General features: G+C 45.3%; 1 protein-coding gene across 2 annotated transcripts in view; it reads left to right on the forward strand.

Moving 5' to 3' along the window:
- Nucleotides 1–4,295: 4,295 nt before the first annotated feature.
- UNC5C (unc-5 netrin receptor C) overlaps nucleotides 4,296–18,944 on the forward strand; it is a 261,374-nt gene continuing 246,725 nt past the window's right edge. For both annotated transcript variants that reach the window (XM_074589517.1, XM_074589518.1), the window contains exon 1: nucleotides 4,296–4,859. In XM_074589517.1, coding sequence (XP_074445618.1) covers nucleotides 4,736–4,859 — 124 coding nt within the window. In that variant the 5' untranslated portion in view covers nucleotides 4,296–4,735. The remainder of the gene's footprint in view (nucleotides 4,860–18,944) is intronic.

An 18,944-nucleotide genomic window follows, 5' to 3' on the forward strand; every position in this document is an offset into this window, starting at 1 on the left:
ATCTAGACTGAAAATTTAGCACACTAGTATAGCGCATGAGTATGGATGAACTTCGGAAGATCTGTTTCCATAAATAAGCAAACAAAGTAGTGATTTTGGAAGCTGAAACACAATCAGTTGTTTTATTAGATTTCATTAGCTATGAAAGAAATTTTCCTCCGACCACAATTGCACCACAAACAGTCATTCCCAGCGTGAAAAAAACACACAGAAGTTTTTTTACTAGGAATGAGGTTGTGTTGCTCTTGAAATATAAGATGTGAGAAGCGTAGTTTCATTTGCTGATCCACAGTATCACACAAGGCAACCGCAGAGGAAGTAATTGCCTATCTAAACTGCGAGAGAAAACTGCAGTACTTGAAAGCTTGTGGTATGTATGTCAGTGAAGTGAGAGGCTTGTCACACACCTGCTTTCTGGATTGCGTTGTGAGGGCTCTGCCATGAAAAAAAAAGAGCAGCGTGGCGGAGCCTGGGGGAATGGCACAGCCAAAAGCAGGTGTGTGATACACCTTCCATGGCGGGCATGCCAGATGCTACCCAGCACTGCAAACTGCTAGCGGAGAAGCTTGCAAAATATAGTCTTTGCTCAAATACTCCGTGCTGCTTTAGGTGTATCTCAGTAGCTGAGAGCATCTTGACTACTAAACACAACCACCTGATGTGGAGCCTGAATTTATATCCTTTATTAATGTTTGCATAGCAAATGAGTCCTCAGGCCGGTTGCCCAGAGGTGACAGTATCTGCCTAGGAATGCAATGCTCAGTGTGAGGATGGGTTATGGAATCTCACTCATAATTATCAGTGCACAGAAGAGATTCCTCTCCTTGTTCAAACTGGCATCGTTCAAGTCCCACGTAACACAGGGGACCTCAGTATCTCTGCTCCAAAGGCATTAATCAAATTTTGAAACTTTTTGCAATGGGGATCGGGGCTCTTTGTTTTCATACAGTGCCTGCCGCAATGTGGTCCTGAGCTGTGCCACTGTAACGAAAGAAAACACAAATTTCCCTTGAGTTCTGTAATTAGATTAAGGTTTGTATAAATAGTTATAAATGTAGAGGATCTTAAGGAAACATCTAGAGCAAAACCTGCTACCTATACTACTATTCACAATATTAATTATGAAAGACGATAGGACTTTTCAAATTCAATATACCTTCTAATTAATTGTTTTGCAACTTAAAAACGCAATAAAATACACAGAATTCACCAGCTCTGTGCTTTCAAAAACTCCTTGTCAAGAGCTTGAAATTCCTGAGTTGACAGCAGGGATGAAAAACTTCCAGTATTGATTTAGAACCTAACTCATTTAAAAAGCTCTTTTGGAAAAACAAACAAACAAACAAACAAATCCTTCAGTACACAAGCTACACTGAAACATTTCAAATGTTACCCTAGTAACATTTTATAGTCACTTACTGTGGGAATCTAATTTGGAGTTGCAATTTCTTGAATTTACCTGAAAAACTAGCTAAAGCAACACCTGTTAGGCTGCTAAATCCACTTTCCAACGCAAATTGTTTGACACTTGTTATTTTTATCTAAGTATGAAAATTGGAGATTAATATTTGCTTCTCATGAGTTTATGAAGGCTATGCAGTGATTTTTAAGGACATTAAAGGTGACAAAAAGATAAACTTACATTACATGTACTTTTCAAACAGCTGGGAAAACACCTCCCCAGACAGGTTCTATCAGGGAAAAAAACCCAAACACTTTTGGAATAAACCCAGGCAATTTGCACTTTCTAATCCCAAATCCCTGAATTATCTCAGTCCTTTAACTCCTGCATCAAATCTGAAATTTATTAAGCTGGGCTAATATGTGCTTGTCTCACAGGCAGAAAGGTAAAGAGCCATTGGGAATGACTGGCTCCTGAATGGGCAAAATCCAGTGTTGTGGCATTAGGGATGGCCCAGGCACAAGCGCTGTTTGTCAGTGCATGGAGAAATTCTGTGGAAGTTCCATGATGTAGGCACTTGGAGCATCCTTGGATGCCCTCTGTCACAAATAATGGAACATAGAAGGATTTGAAACCACACTTTCCAGAGAAGACCCCTATTTAGCTATTTTTTGCTGCTGCTTGAACCATCTTCTCCAGGTCAAGGTATATCTACTTCCAGTAGAAAAGTGATTACTGAACACCTCAGGGTGCGGTACCCTTGCTCCTCTGTCGTCCACCACACCTTGGGTATTGCAAAAAGACTTGTTTTTTCCCCAAGCCAAGAGTATGCAGTCCCCATACCGTCACTTTTGTCATGGCTGTCAAGCAGCAATGCTCCCCCATGCACCTACTCTGGGGCAGAGAGGCTGATGGGTTGGCAGCCACCAGGGATCCCTGGGCAGGGCTGCGGGGACGTCGTCTTGAAATTGGGATGGACCAATTTAATGAGGTCACTGAGCTACTAACTAGAAACTAAGCCTGGAACTATAGGTATTACTCCTGGGAAGCCCCAAAACATCAAAAATAAATTAACTCCATTTAATGGAGAAGCAAGCCCTCCCTCCCCCATCCCTTGTGGCAGTCGATGTGCCTGTCAGCTGGTGCTGCAACGAATACATCTTCCACCATCTTTCAGGGGTCTCATTTCTTGCCTCTGCCAACTTTCCCCTAGCAGAGGGAAAACAGTAAATACCCAACAAATGAGAGATGCTCCCAACTTACAGAGTTACGGCAAAACTGGCAAACAAACATCATACATGGGGAACTGCTCTGCTGACTACCAACCTGAGACATAAGGCTGGGGAGCATGAGGTCAGGGATCGATGTGAGGAGCGCAGGCAATCAAAAAAGCTCTTGTTCAGGAGCCACATTTTCCTTTGAACATGGCTACGAGTTGAGAGTTTCCTTTCCACCACTTATACAGCCTCAGGACTGTTAAGCATGGGTTATGGTGGAGACTTAATGTTTTCTGAACTATGCAGTAGTGTTTGAAGCGGATGGGACTTTCCCCCTTAAAAGATGTAGTACAGCCCGGAGATAGAGAGACGGAGTCTTCTAATTTGGAGAGGACTGCTTAGAGTTACTGGGTTTCAAGCTTGTTGGGCTTGTAACGCACCCTTCCCACAGCACCTTCCAGGTGTACCCAGGTGCATTGCCCAGAACAAAATCTGCCCCTTTTTCTTGCTCTATGCCTGAAAAAAAAAGGGAAATGCTGCTTTCCTGTCGCACTGCAGCTTTGTGTCAGCTGCCGTGGAGGAGAACCCCGCCACTGTCCCCCAAATCCAGAGATGGGAACGGTCTGGGTAATTTCCCAGGAAGGGCATTAAAAGTCAGGGGGCATTGGGGACGCAGCCTCCCTGGGGACAGGCAGCTCCTGTGGCCCCTGGGAAACCCTCCTGCAGTATCAGCAATGCTGCTACTGTTCTCCTGCCGGGGCAAAAGGCAAAGCCAGCGTGTTTGGGAAGATCCCAGTAGCGCCTGGGAGGAAAATAGCACTCCTGGCCTTGCACACAGCCCTGCTTAGGGGAGCTTCTGGGCTGGAGAAGACGACGCTCTCTGGAGTACCATGGCTTGGGGAGGGCTGTGGGGCTGCAGCCTCCTGGCGTTGGAAAAGCCCGGTGTGCGAGTAGCTGGGTCCGTCTGGTCACCGCCAGGGACAGCCTGCCTGGGCTCTGCAAAGGGAAAGGCAGTGTAAAAAAAAACAAACACAAACAAAAAAATATATATCCCAAAACAAGTCCCAGAAAGCAACAGCAAAATCCAAGTGAGCCCTGGTTGAGTGGCAAACCTGAGATGTGGGCACTGCCATCCCACTTGGTGGGATTTGGTGGGCACATGCTGAAGACAGAGGCCAGGGGAGAGCTTTTTGGGGGTGTAAGGAGGCTGGGAGGGTAAGGTCTGTCAGGGAGTGACCCCAGCCTTAAGAGAGAAACCCTGGGAAGCAAATGGGGAGATGTTCCCCAGGGATGGGGGGTTCCCCAACATCCCTCCTGGTACTGCCTCTCCCTCCCCCTGGCTCCCCTGCCTGCTGCTTGTGGGAGCAGACGGGTGCCCCCCGGCCGGCACAGGGCTCCTCCGCCCTGCATTTTGTGGCTCCCTAAAGGACGGCCCCAGCCCCCCAGAGCCCCGCAGGTGTGCGGGGGTGTCATGCCCACGGGGACGGTGGCGGGGGACGAGAGAGCCACGGGTGCAGCGGCGTCCGGCCAGCGCAGCCCCGGCTGCCGAGGCTTCTCCCGTGGGGGATATGTGTGTGTGTGTGTGTGTGTGTGTGTGTGTGTATGTGTTTGTGCGTGTGCACTAGCATCTGCGTGCGAGTGTGCCCGCGGGTGTGCGCGCAGGGGGCGCGGGCGGGGGAGGCGAAAGGGGGCCGGTTCTGCAGCGGGTGGCTCCCAGCCTCCCCCGCCCCCTTCCCTCTGGGTCTGCTCCTCGCTCCGGCTCGCATTTTATCGCAGACGGCCGGCGCAGCCCCCTCTCCCCAGCCCCAGCCCCGGCTCCGGCCCCCGCCCACCCCTGGGGTGGAGGCAGCCGCGCCGAGCCGCCCGCGGGAAGAAGGCAGCGCTCCGCCGGGCTCCGCGCCGCTCCGCGCCCCTCCGCGGGGCCATGCAGCGCCCCTACCCCCCCGCTACGAGCGCTGCCCCTCGCCCCGCCGCCCCCCGCGCAGCCTGAGCGCCTCGCGGGGGCTCCGCGCCGCTCCGCGCCCCTCCGCGCCTGGTGGTGGGACGGGGCCGGTGGAGGCAGAGGCGGCACAGCAAAGCTCCGCTGCTCTGCGCGACTCCGCTGCCTGCCCCGGACATGGGGAAGGGGCTGGAGGGGACGGCGGCCCGCTGCGGGCTGGGACTGGGATACCTGCTGCAGACCGTGGTGCTCCCCGCCCTGGCCGTCCTGGGGGCCAGCCGCCCCGGCTCCGCGGCGCAAGGTAAGGCAGGGGATGGAGGGAGAGGGGCCGGGGCATCCTCTGGGTGCGGGCTGAAAATGCGAGTTTACTCCGTGATTTTTTTTTTATTTCTTTTTTACTGTGTGTCCGTATGCAAGTAGCGCATTCCCCCGCATGCATGGTCCCTGGCGGGGTCGGGGGGGCTCCGGTCGCCCCCGCCGACTCGGGTCTGTCGTTGCTGAGCCCGGTCGGGACAGGCGTTTCCCCGCACTCCGTCCTCAAGCTGGGCACCGAGGCCGGAGGGGGGCATTGGGCTGCAGGAGCCCCGCTGGTAGCCCTCCGGCCGGCGGGGAGCGGCGCCGGTGCGCCCCGGAGGGCTGGCGAGGTGCGTGGGAAAGGCAGGTGCGGGCCGGGCGTCCCTCTGCAGCGGCACAGCCGTGCCCCGGGGCTCTGCAGGCGACGGTCATCGTGAGTTCCCCGTCTCCCCCCACGCCCTCCTCTTCGTGCCTAAAACATGATAGACTCGAAGGGAGTTACCGTTTTTCTGTGTTTAAGCTTTTTTTTTTTTTCTTTTTCCCCCTCCCTTGTCGGAGGTTGTGGAGTACATCTAGATCTGTTTTCCCTGTAGCCCGTGTATAAATTCTCCTTTCCAAGTGAAAATGTTTTGCTTCTCAGACCGTGTTTAGCGATGTCTTGAGAGCATCACAAAGAGCCTTGGCTCAGTGTGTCACCCACCCGGCAGACAGCCACAGCAGGGGGCTTTTTCTTCTGCGAGCTGATGCCGGATAAACTTTCTCGGTGCTTTTCTCCTCTCTTCCCAGGAGTTAGACCTAAAGTGGAAATGGGTGGCTTTTGCTGGGAAATACTTTTCTACAACCTCCTCAGCACTTGAGAGAGAAAGAGGTTGCTTCTGCATGTGGGCAGAGCTGTGCATAGCATGGATGTGCGGGTTCATTAAAGCACTTAGAAATCCTGGTTATACAGTTAGCAAGAGGAAAGGAATTTTAGACACTGTGTTGCGTTTGGTTTTTTGGTGTGTTTTTTTTCCATATACGCTACCAAGAAGTAATAATATGCCCCAAAGCTTTGATTTGGAGTTGTTAGCATAATGCAAGTGGAAGAATGCTTCGTTTTCTCCCATCATCTCTGTGGAGAGGCACTTGAGATGACTGCACAGATCTGACCCTGTGCTCTCACCCAGACATTACAAAGCACGCTCCTTCATGGCCTTTCTGACAGGCGAGCGGTGCTGGTTGCTCTGACTCCTGGTGCCCCTGGCAGGCTTTTGGGAACTGTAGTCTTGCTGCCGGTGGGCTGGACGCACCGTTCATCATGTCTGTACATGTAATGGTGCTAATCCATTTCCCACTGATACTTACTCCGTCCTCAGAGTCACATTCCCTGGCCCATACCAGGCATTTGTCTTGCAGGAAGATCAGAAACCTGGTCATGAAAAGGAGGTAGCAGAGAATGAGAGTACAAAAATCCCTTATGCATCATGTCACACTTCTGTGTCTTGCATACCAGGGTTTCCTTTCACCGGTCAGTTTCATGTTTGAGATAAGACAGGTTTGATGTTATGTATTTTAAGTTTAATAGTACCATGTGCATGTAGACCTAGATATCGGTGGGTATATAGCTGTCTGTGTAGAATGGGGGGGTGTCGAAGAGGAACGATCCTCTCGGATAGTTGGGCCCGGAGCAGAAAGGCGTCTGCCTGCCCTGCCGGCAGGACACGGGTAATTTGCGTGACAGATGGCCTGAGCGGGGAAGAGAGGACCCCTGCGTTCTGCTGTTTCAGAGCGCACATCTCGGTGCCACAGGGCACAGCCCACGCTTTCAGATGGTTTCTCCTTTCCACGCAGACCCTCCGTAACACAGCACTGTGGGGCAGAAATGTCGTGAGGGGAGAGGAGCCAGGCCCTCTCCCCTGTGAAGGCGCTGTGAAGGGCGGCACACGTGTGGGACCCGTCCCAGGACACTGGCATGCTCACCTACCTACAAAGGGACAGAGAGCTCTTCAGCAGCGCTTTGCCTTATGCAGCGTGTGACAGACTTTCACAACAGAGTGGAAAATCCAGGGAATGTGGTTGGGATATAGTCACTCATCTTGGACTCCTTTTTCCATGTGTGCTTTTATTTTTATTTCACATTTGCTGGGACCAGGCACAGAATTTGGGTGCAGACCTGGTTTTGGCATCTTTCCCAGAGCTGAGGGATTTTCTCATTGGTGTTTGTGGCGGGGATCTTCATGTGTGTGTATGTGGCGCTTCAGCGAGGCAATGAATCAACAGTTTAACTATGCCCTCTTCAGGAAGTTTTCTCATAATATAGCACCGGGCAAAGTTTTCCTTCTGTTTTATTTATACGTTTCCAAAAACGCACGAACGCTGAAATGATTCGGACGCCATCCTCTTTCTCAAAAGTCATGCTCCGTTCAGTCTGTCTCCTTCTAAATGGAAACACCCCTCTAGTCTTTTCAGTTGCATTCCTTTGAGAGCAACAGAAATAGGACACGGGGAAGTTACACTCCAAACCTGGTCTAGGTCTTCTGTTTTTCAGTAGGTCTGGAGCTAGCTGATTTGGTTTTAATTGTGAAAAAAAACTTCAGTCTTCCTGTGTGATACCTTGAAAAGGAGAAAAAAACTTAAAGTGGTGTCTTCATACAGCAAACACATAGTTAGGATTTACAAAGGGGAGGATGGGGAAGGGAAAGAGGATGTGTGCATTTTTTCCAGTACTTGCTGCTAGTATTATTTCTTGTTTCGCTTTTCTTCTCTTCTCTATTTCCCAACCATCTTTATCTTTTGAAGCAGGCTAAAGAGGCTGTGAGCACTGCTGGGGCTTCTGCTTTCATGCTTTCCTTTTCCATTGCCTCGTTGAAAATTTATTAACTGAGTAGTTGTTGGATCAACCCCCCCACTCCCTGGTAGAGAGATTTGTATCACTGGATCTCAGCATCCTGCAGTGAGCTTTTCAGCAGAGCTAAATACACTTTTTGTTTTATTAGCATTTCTTATCTGAGGCTGTCTAAGTATTTTTCCGCTGTTATCAGGAGAGAACAGGAAACGGCCACAATGATAGAGACAGCCCTTAATTCTCCAAGTGGGGTGAATGGGGCCAGAGCGATTATCAAGCCAGAATCAACCCTGATCTGACATCCACTGCATTCATTATACCTTTACGATAAGCTACATCAGAAGGAGAACTCAAAAGTCCCAAACTGTGGTAGAAAGAGCAACCACCCCTGGGCCCGAGCACCTACCCCTGCCTGGCATTTCAGTGCGATCTCCCATAGGAGCAACTTTTCCTTCGACTCTTCGGTCAGCAGAGACTGAGTTTCAGCTGTTGCACTTCCCTACTTCCCTCCCAGTCTCTAGGCGTTGAAAGTGTTTGAAGAGATATTTGTCTTGCCCCAGCATAGTCTGTATTAGCAACAGCAGCAGTTTGAAAATGCTTGGTGTGGAAAAAGGGAAATATAACATGTGAATGTACTAACCTTTTGGGGGTGCACTTCTTAATTAAATACCTAAATGCATCTTCTTGAAAAAAGGGGGGAAAAGGACTTAATTATCCTAATGCATCAGTGGACTGCTTGTATTTGATCATGTGGGTGTAATAGTATTTGTATTAGTAAAGCAAGGGCCAAGGAGTATTTCATTGTGAATGGATAAACCCACTTGGAACACTTATTTTTTTTAAAGTGATGTGCTCTGGCAGATTTCAGTGGTGGTGGTGAGTTTGGGTTGGATGCGGTAGCCCACACTGGCCCCGGCTAGCATTGTAGGACTGCAGGGGGCTTCAATGAAAGCAAAGCAGCCTCTAGGTTTCTTTTGCTGACTGAGGTGCAATTTAAGCAGGATTAAAATGAAGTGTCGGGACCTGTCTGTGGAGGAGGGATTCCTCCCTGGGAACATGGGAGCCAGAATCTGGGCTGCTTTTCCTCTGTCTCCAGTCTCTAGCAGCCGGTTGAAACAGTGGGGAAAAAAAAGTATATACATCAAATACAGCCCCCTTCTGATGGCTTTTCAGCATTACTGTCAGTGTCGTTTATTCCTCTGTACAGTAAGAATGCCTGAATGTATCTGAACATTTCCACAGTCATCCTGCATATTTATGCTTAACCATTTTATGTGGATCATTCATCACACAACTTTTTTCTTCTTCTTTTTTTTTTTTTTCCTTTGGTAATGGCCTTAAAACCCTGGTTATTCACTATATTTTGGGACTAGCTTTGTGTGTGACATCCAAACTCAGAAACAGGAAACAGCATTAACCATATTAAAAAGATTTTTCTAATTTAATTTTCCAAAAACAGGAATACAGCTCTATGCCAAGGCTGGGCAAATCAGTTCCATAGCTGGTCTGTGCAGCAACAGAAGAGAAAATGTGGATTATATTTATTAGACATTTTCAAGTAAATATCTTGATTTTTTTTTTTTTTTTTGTGCAAGTTGAAGAGTGATGTTTTGAGGCACAGTCTGTCCAGTTCATTTGACTAGGATACAGAGCAATATTGGTTCCTATGGAAGGTGAGAGGGGCTCAGGCTGACTAGGATAACAATTGAGTATTTCTGTACAATATACGACCAGTTTTGTGTATATGGAAAATCCTAAGGAGAGCTGTACTTTGAAAAGTGAAGCTCCATTTATTTTGGGCTACCAGCTAAGTAATCTTGTTTGGAGTAACCCATTCTATAGCCTATGGCTATGTTTGTTGCTTTCAGGTGTCTTACTGGATTTTAAATCATTGGACTTTTGAGGAATCGGTTCTGGTTACTTTTTCTGGAAAAAGGCACAAAAGTGACTTTTGCAGCTTATCAGAAAAATATGTTTTAATTGCTATCACAAAGGGGAATTCCTAGGTAAATTTGTATTTCTCTAAGTAGCAGAGTTTGCTGCAGTTCAGACAAAGAGGATTTGACTCAACGTGAGTCTCAAATGTTCAGATCACTGGTTTGTCTTTGAAAACGTGTCACTGGAGGCTATCTATCTTTGAAATACAGGTTAATTTAATCGTGGGTGCTCTGCCTATGCAATGTGTTTCGTGAAACTATATATATGTCACAATAGGAAAAAATGATATTCCCTTTCCTCTTCCCTCTTTCCTCCCTTTTGAGTGGGGAGAAGGTTGTGTTAGTTTGTGAAGTGCACATCTTGTTAGCCACCCAGTGGAGGTATTCAAGTTTAGCAGGCAGCGATCTTGGCATCGGTGCCAATAAAGCAGTAATTACATCGCCTGTCGTTTTCATTAGCCATCTTCGCTTTCACGTTTGACTTGGAGGTATAAACCAGCGCAAGCTTTGAAAGTGTAAGTCAAGGATTAAATGCGAGGAATGGGACGAGCAGCGGTTTTCCAGCTGGCTACAACCTCCATCAACACACCAGCAGAATAATGTTGTGCAGGGGCGCAGTTCAGCACTAACTGCTTCCAAGGACTGAAGGGATGGTGGTGTTTTAAGTGATTTATTGCGTGTGCTCGGTAGAGTCCAGTCTCAGGAGCAGGCGCCCCTGGAGCTTTCCGTCATAACATTATCCAAGAGGCGATCAGAAAGAAATGGTATTAAGTCTTCTGGGAGGCAAACTGTATCCGAAGCAAGACTTAATTTGCATCATTTGTAAGCAAGCATTTGAAATTATGCTCAAAAGGGAAATGGTTGTAAAGAAGCTTCTGTCAAACAAACAGGAACAATACAATTCCCCTTAATTTTGCACATACTTTGTTTCCCTGTGTTTAAATTAATGGGATCGTCTGCAGATACTCTGACCCCAAACTCAGCAGTGTGATGGGGAGAGGATTTATTTAGTATTGTCATTGTTTTTGTGAGAGGTCTGCTTAAATGTTTTGCAGAGCATTGGCTGTGGGTTTTGTATTTAGATTTGTCTTTCTCGGGTAAGGATGTGGCATAAAACTGACTGCAAGCCGTGGGCGTGCACGCTAGCCAGAGAAGGTAAAAGAAAGCCCCAAAGTGCAGTTGCGTTCCAGTTGCTTTCCTCAAGGCTGGCTCTGCTCATACAAACAACACGCAGGAGTAAGGCGCAGTGGGCCAGAGCTGCCAGAGGTTTTCCCAGCTTTCAGTAACCTCAGAGATGCTTGTATGTGGCTTTCCCCCTAGGTAGTCATCGTTAGAACAACTTCCTGTTTGCTTTTATAACTCCATCCCAAATCACATGTACGTTAAGCAGGAAACATGGGATTTCCTCCTAATTCATCAAATGCCAGGTTTTAGGGAGTCCCTTTATAGCCTGGCATATTATTATCTAAAACTTTGGGCTGGGGAAGAAAAGCTTCATGCAAAGCTTCATTTCATTTAATAATGTCCTTCTCATCAACATGGAAAATTTTTTGGGGGGGGGGGGGGGGGGGAAGAGTCCTTTTTGTTTATTTGCTGGGGGGAGGTTGGAAAAAAACCAAGAAACCTTAATAAAAACAAGAAAAGATTAAGTTATTTTAGTGAAAAGGTCAATAAAGCTTCAAATATTTACCTCACTGGCCAAACTTTTTGCATTTATGCTCTCTGAAAATCTGTTAGGTTTTCAGTGAAAACGAAAAAGTTAGAAGTTGTAAAGTCTTCCGCCAATAACAGTTTTAATTTCCACTTAATTTTTCCATACATTTCAACCTGCCTAGTGAAAAACCTTACTATTAAACTTGACTTACAGTCCTGGTTAAGCACTGGTTAAGGCATATATTTACAGAAATTTCTTGGTCTTGCGCTCTTCTTTTTTTATTTTTTAATTTTTTTTATATCAAACTGATTTTACTGTGATGCAGATTGAGATACTCAGATTCTCTTAGTGGTGCCAGACATGCCCTTAATGCTGCCGGGGGAGGGCAGGCAATGCTGGATTTAGGTAAGTACCTTCGCTTTTCCCCAAAACCAAGCAGTGCTGCTCTAGTTTGCGTGACGGCACAATTATCCCATCAAGGCAGGGAGATCCCCTGTGTCAGTATGTGATGCTGCAGTGCATCGGTGCCTCCCCAGATTCTCCCTTTCCTTCATTATGAGTCCTACGCAGGCAGGACAGGAAGAGGCCGCCAAGAAGCTGTGCGTGCTCATCTCAGCTGGTGATACCTCCCATGGGGGACATCTGCAGTTGCATCTTTAGGATACATGTTCTTGTTGCTAGAGACAATGGGAGGTTCTCATTTGTCACGTTGCATTAGCTGTTTAATCTTTAATCCATCTTGCTGGACCGGGAGGACAGCTGTATTTATCTCTATTTGGTGGAGAGATATAAGCGGAATTGCCGAAGGGTGCAGAGCAAATGTATAAGGAAGCCAAAACGTGAACTCAAGGCTGCTGAGCACCCGAGACTGGGTTTGGTGCTCCAGTCCATCCTCCTTCCTGTCTGACAATCCCAAAGATGGATGCCATGGAAGGAGTGCTACATTGAAGGCTCTCGTGTGCTTTCCCAATGTTGAATTTGTTGTGGCTCGCTGGTGGTTTCTTTATATATGCTGATAGCTAGAAAAAGGCATAAAAGATGAAGGAAACCCATATGCTGTTCCTCAGAAATAGGAATGCTTCCTGGAAGCTCTGACTTCACAGTGGCAGGCGGTTTGTGAGGATTCGCGTCATCCGGTGAAATCCACAGTGTTATCCCAAATATAGAGGGAGCAAGAGCGGATCCAGCAGATGACTGCAGCACTGTTGTAAATGGAATAAGGATCACTGCCTTGGGTTGTTTTGTTTTGTTTGGGCTTAATCTGCAATTCAGGACTACCTTATTCAACTGTACTTCATTCATCTGAATGAACAACTTATGCTCCAAAGGACCCTGTTGCCTTACGAGTCATAAAAGCTATGAGGTTGCCAAGGCAATTAAATCAGTATCTTTTTTTCTCTTGTTGAGGTAACATTATCAACAATAATGCTAAGGAGCTTGGATAGGTTTTACTGGCCTGGCAACAGCTGAACATTTTCTTGTTGGGTAGCTCCTGCCAATCCCTTTTTGGTTATTTTCAAGAAGTAAAGTAGCTTTCTTTCTTAGACTCATATTGAGTGAGAGGTTGAAATGTTAAGCTCTGTGGATTAACGGTGTATCCTTTGAGAAAAAGAAAAAGCTTAAGTTTTTCTTGGTCCCCCGAGTGCTGGACGTGATTGTTTGAGAAATCTTGGATTTCATCAGCTAGATAGAAGGAAACGTGCAAGTAAGCCTTGAATGATCTGTCAAAAGAGGTTGACTATCGCAGCCGTTTTGGAAACTTCTTTGAACGGATAGTTGCTCCCCGGGCATTTCTTTGCTTGAATTTAGTCCATTTCACGTCAAACACTGAAAAGTGATCACCACGGGATTATTAGTAATTCAAAGCTTCTTGGAGAGCTAGCTTCCAACCATAAATTTGCTAAGTTAATGGCTGCAGCATGAATTGCTGCACTTTTATGATGTGCTGTATTTATTGTTTAAATACGTCGCTTGTCTTATCCAGTCCCAACATATGTGTTTTTACTGGAAAGTTTACATAGTGAGCGACAATAATAATATGGTCTCACTGAATGAGGTTAATTGCAGTTCAGTCATACCGAAATCGAGGAATAAGAAGTGGGACAGGATAGCAAGCGAGACTAATTCTGGTCTCATATGCATTGGATTTACCTACACTGACTGTAGCGCAGGTAATTACCGGGAGTAATTCAGAGTACAGACATGCACACTGCCTTACTCTGAATTAACTTTCTCTTTCATTAATATATCTCCTAGTTTTGCCAGTTGCTCACGGAGTTAGCACAGACGTATTCCTCTCGCCTCTCCCTACATCAACAACTTCATGCATCCACCTGGTTCCCCTGCAGCTCTGGGCACACCAAAGCTGAGCGGCTGTGACCAGTGGTGAATAGCCAGGGCTAACAGGGTAACCGTGAGGTGTCCAGCCTGAAATTTCCGGTTGTCTGTGGCCAGATGAGATTATAGAGAAAGCTCTGCTGCTCAAGCTTTTATTTTAGGATTAGGACAAAACTTAGTGGGGCTGTCAACTAGGAGGAGACAAAGCTTCCCCTGTCAAACTGAGAATCAGAGTCGATTATGGAAACTAGAAGTCTGTCCAGTTAAGGGATGGGGCTGTAATTAAATGGTGGTGAATGTGCCCTTGTTCCAGTATTGTTCACTGAAAATCTCTCTGAATTGGCCCATGAAATACTAGTATTCCTTGCTCTGAGCTTTTTGGCCCCAAAGCTGCACTAGTTTTTGGCAAGTCTTCATCCCCATTAAAAATTCCTTTCATGCAGACATGGCAAACATAGCTTTAGGGACTTCCTTTCTGCTTCCTCACCAGTTTCTGAAGGTAACTTTTTTTCGTTTCTTGCTCAAATAAAATGCAGCGATCTTCTTAGGCAGCAGATCTCTGCTGGCAAGAATGCGAGCGCTGGCTTTCCTTCTCTTCCTCATGTAAAATAGCCGTGCTGCAGCAAATAGAAAGTTCCTGATTTCTTAGTCCCTAAATAACTAGAAAGTTTGTACCTATAGAAGGTTCAGTGCCTTCTTGGTTCAGGGACGTGTCAGTTTACTATCGGTTTCCTTTTGTTTTTTTAAATCCCTAGTGTTTGTACCAAGGATAGACTTACACTACACAAGGCCAGGTTATGACCACCAACAAGTATAGCTCCATTAATTTTCAAGCCAGCACACATCAGAAGCTGTTCTGGTTCTGTGTTAAAAATATATCGACACAGTAGAGTGAGACTTCAGGATCGATGGACCTTGATCTTGCCTTTTTTGCTGGCAAGTTTTTTCGGTGATGTTTTGTTTTTTAAGCTCAGTAATTTGAATAATTTTCTGGCTTTCCATTTCCCTTATGTGTAGTGATGTGGCTCTTTGCTGCAGCGAGATTAACGCAGAGCCTCACTTCAAAACGCGTTGGCAAGATTCTTCCAGGTAGATGTTTTTTCTCTTGGGTTTTGTCACGTTGTTTCATGTAAGAACACTGACAGCCAAATGTCACCACCTGTAGGCAGATATCCATGTAAATATCTATTACGTAGAAATGTGTGGCAATTTCCTGCCTCAGCAATCAGTTGTTTCTTAACTGAAGACCTCTACTACTAAAAGCATGGTCTTTGAAGGTTTGAGTTAGAAATGCAGTCTGGTAGCTGGTAACAAAAGCAGTTGTTATCCTGCTTCAGTGCCATGTGCCTTTCACAAGCACTGGAAAAGGCAAAATTGTTCCGCTCTTCCTAGCTTTTGTCCTTTGCTTGTCCTGCACTATTTCTGTATGGAAATTTTTTAAAAACTTTTTTTGCTAAGTGTTATATATTAATTCTGTGTAGTAAAGATAGCTATTAGATAAAACCTCCTTTTTTTTTAAAAAAAAAGTTCTAATTTACTTACTTGCTTCGTAAACTTTTCTATCGTTTTGCAGTCTCTAGAGGAAAGTCTTACTTTTGCATTTGTAAGAAACATTTGCAAGGAAAAGTAAATTAAAATGACAAAGTGATATTGCGTGGACTATTCATCTGCTCTGTTTTACTGATGAGCTGATTTTATGAGTAACTTGGTTTGATTGCAAAGATCCTTTCTCTTAGGGAAATCAATTGATGGTGGTACTTCGATCAAATTTTGCTTTCTGTCTGGTTAGTTTCACTGGATCGCTGGGGATTTACTCACCGGAGCAAGACAAGGAAAATTTGGTCTTTTGTCTTTAAAGTTTTATATCCGCTAGTACCAATGCAGAACACATATTTCACTCGTGGAGGCCGGGCTGAGGTTAAGTTGGCTTTAAAGATAACAGTAGATTCCAGCGTCCTTGCATTTGTTTTGTATTTGGTGACAGTCACTAAATCAGAGGAAGGAATGTTCAAACAACACACTTGAGGAAAAGTGATTTTTATAGAAAGGGCCCATTCTTGCTAATAGCCAGTAACTGCACATAACCCCACTGACATTAAAAGTCCATTAGCTAAGCCCAGTTTAAACAGCAGCTGATGCTATGTCAGCTAAATGTACATTGGAATTTTTCATGTAATGCAGCAATAGCACTTCTGTAATTTTTCTAAAACTATGTACATTAAGGAAAGCAAATGTCATCTGATAGTAGGAAGATAAAGAGTTTGCATTAAAGTAGGGAGAACTGAAGTCAAACTGAAGTTGCCATCTGGTTGCATTCACAAGAAACGAAAATGGTTACAAGAAAAGCAGAGTGTGTCAGGTTTCTGAATTAAAGCTACATGAGCAAATCTGGTGTACAGGCTTTTGTAACACAGGAGAACCACAGAGCTGCTTATCTGCTTGGTTTGTTATCATTAAATACATTATGACCTTGTTCAAGAAAAGTTTCTACTGAAGTCAGTAAGATGCTTTGTCATGTGGAGCATTGGGTTGCCATGGAAAAAAAAGGGTTATTTGCTGGCTATTTAGGAAATAGGTCTCATTACAGCAGTGTGAAAACATTTAAACTTGTCAGGATAGTGTTTGCACGCCTATGGCCTTTAATTCTAGTTAACCGTTGGCACAGCAAATAGCATGTACCCATCTTGGTGTATCAAAAAGAGGGTTGAGAAGTACGGTGAAAAAATGGTGTGCGCTTGGTAAAGAGCAGCGTGACAGGTGACAAACTTGTTATTCATCTTTGAAAGCAACAGGCAGACTGAGGTCCTACTGCTGCAGTCTTGGGACCCACCGAAGCACGGTTTAGCACCCAGTTTGGCAAGCAGTCTAATTCTGAAAAGTCACTTTGAAGTCTGCTTTGAAAACAGATCTTGTGCTATAAAGCCATTGTGGAGACAGGCGAAGGGTCGCTTAGTAAGTTAATGTGAGAGCTGGAAGCAGAGGGGTGATTAGTCGCTTACTGATGTGCTCCCAAGTACGGTGAAGTATTACTGTAACCTCCTCCGCCTCCTCTTTGCTATTATCCGTCCATTAGTGAAACCTCATACAAGTACTGACAGGAGGAGAGCTTAAATGCCTGATGTGGGTAGACATGCCCACTGCAAAAATCCTGCAGACACATCTGGAGGGCTCACTTAAACTCTCAACAAACTGTGTTGGTGGTACAAAACTCTCGAGTGTGTCATGAGGCTGAACTGGAATTTTTTGTCTTCCCAAGCAGAAGGAATTGACATCAGTAGCGTGCCCAGAGCAGATCGTGTGTTTGCGAACGACAGGGTTTAAGGAGGGTAATTCAATTGCATTTTTTTTTTTCCTCTTCTGGAACATAACATGTAAACATATTACTGAACTAAAGCCTGGTTTTAATTACAAGCGGTAACTTTTTCATGTTGACGGATTTTCACATGGAAAGCTTTATTGAAAATGAGAGAAGACCTTTTTGCCATCATTAGTTCTTGCTGCTTAGTGCTTTTATCAAGTACAGTAAAATACTGTTTGTAATTAATTCCAAGCTTATATGGACATGTTTAATATAATTACCAAACAAAATCCTGTTTACTAACATATTGCTTGTGAAACCAGTCTGAATAATCTGGTCTCTGGCACACATCAACCAGGCAGTAATAACAGCTGTAAATATTTCACAATATACTTAGAGTGCTTTCATTGTAATACTGAATCCACTTTTGGGTTTTAAGGCTGAAACATAGGTTGAAAGTCACTTTTCCCATATGTTCTTTCCTAATCTCTTTTACTGCTTTGCCTGAAAATTAAAAAAATCATTATTGTATTTGATTATAAAAAGTAAATATATACACATTTGTGCGCTAGGAGAATTATGTAAATGAATTATGCTGGAGCTAAAAAAATGACGCTGTTCACATTGGTGCGGGACAATTGCTCTAATGCAGCCGTGAATATTTTTCATTGGAAAAGGCATTGCAGTGCCAATACTCTTTGTCTTCTCAAAAGTTTTACTATTTTTATCTGTCTGGATGTCTGTATATTGTATACGAAGCCTGAAACACGTGTGTAAAACTGTTAGAAGCAGCTGGTTATGCGGCGAATTCAGGCGCCCAAAGGGCTGTGAAACCAAAGGTGGCGGGGAGCCAGTGGCGTGCTGGGGCACCTACGAGGCGGTGCTAAGTGCTGGGATCCCCCTTTCTGGGAAGGCTTTAAGCCTGTGTTTAAATAGAAAGAGGAAAAGGAGACCAATAGTCTGTCTACTGCAGAATATTTGGGATTGCATGAGGCTACTAAACTGTCTTTGAGTTAGGACTGGGCGTGTAGTTTGTCCAGTTCAGCAGAAGGCCTTGAAATTTCGAGAGAAGATTTATAACCATCCCTCAAGTCATTTTCCCCTGCCCCAAACAAAGACCTTAAAAAATCAGTTGTGCAAAACAAAACATTTTGTAATTTTTGTTTACTTGGGAATGTTCTTTAATCTCAAAAATCAAAAAAAGAAATAAAGTAATGAGAGTACTGTTTTGAAAGACAAATTTGAAAAATGTTCATTTTGGGGAATTATTTTTTTTTCCCCCGCTCTCGTTCTGTAGTTGGATTCCCTCACTGAAGTTAACGTAAATTTTCAAATGTTTTGCCCATTGCATTCTCTGAAGAAATTTAGTCTTCAAAAATACACCAGGCTGCTTCACGAATGCTGTCTCCTCTGAACCATGAGCCTCTCAAGCATAGGACCCCACTGCCCAAAATCAAAACCACAACTGAAAATTGTTATTAGGTAGGTGATAACGTTGGGAAATGTTGCAGGAGGAGATTTTTCTTTTTCCTACCTCCTTGAGGGGGTGTCTTGCTGCTCCCCTGCCCTCGGGTGCAGGTGCCCAGGCCTTGGCAGCAGGGTCTGCAGGGGTGGCCCCTCTGAGGAGAAGGAGGAGAGGCTCCAGATGCTGGGGATGAGATCCCCCTGCAGCCCTGGGAGAGCCCAGGCTGGAGCAGGTTTATCCAGAGGGACTGCAGCCTGTGGGAAGGACCCATGCTGGAGCAGGGGAAAAGCACTTTAAGTGCCTCAGGAGAGTCTTGGTTTTGTAGGAGGCAGATGAAGATCCGTGGCAAAGCTGGCACACTAGGCTGCCATTAATATTTTCTGCAGTTAGTTAAGGACAGTAAATGATTGCATGCTGTCATTTGTGCAAGCAAAAGCCTTTATCGAGCAAAACTTTGGGTTATTCTGATTGTTTCAGCTCTTGGGGATATGTCTGACTTTAACATGATTTTTCCACGGTTTCTGCTGTTATATCAAGGCATTTTGGAATTTGCCGGGCTTATGCAAATGCATTTCTG

This window comes from Larus michahellis, chromosome 5 (genome assembly GCF_964199755.1).
Source record: "Larus michahellis chromosome 5, bLarMic1.1, whole genome shotgun sequence".
Lineage (NCBI taxonomy): Eukaryota > Metazoa > Chordata > Aves > Charadriiformes > Laridae > Larus > Larus michahellis.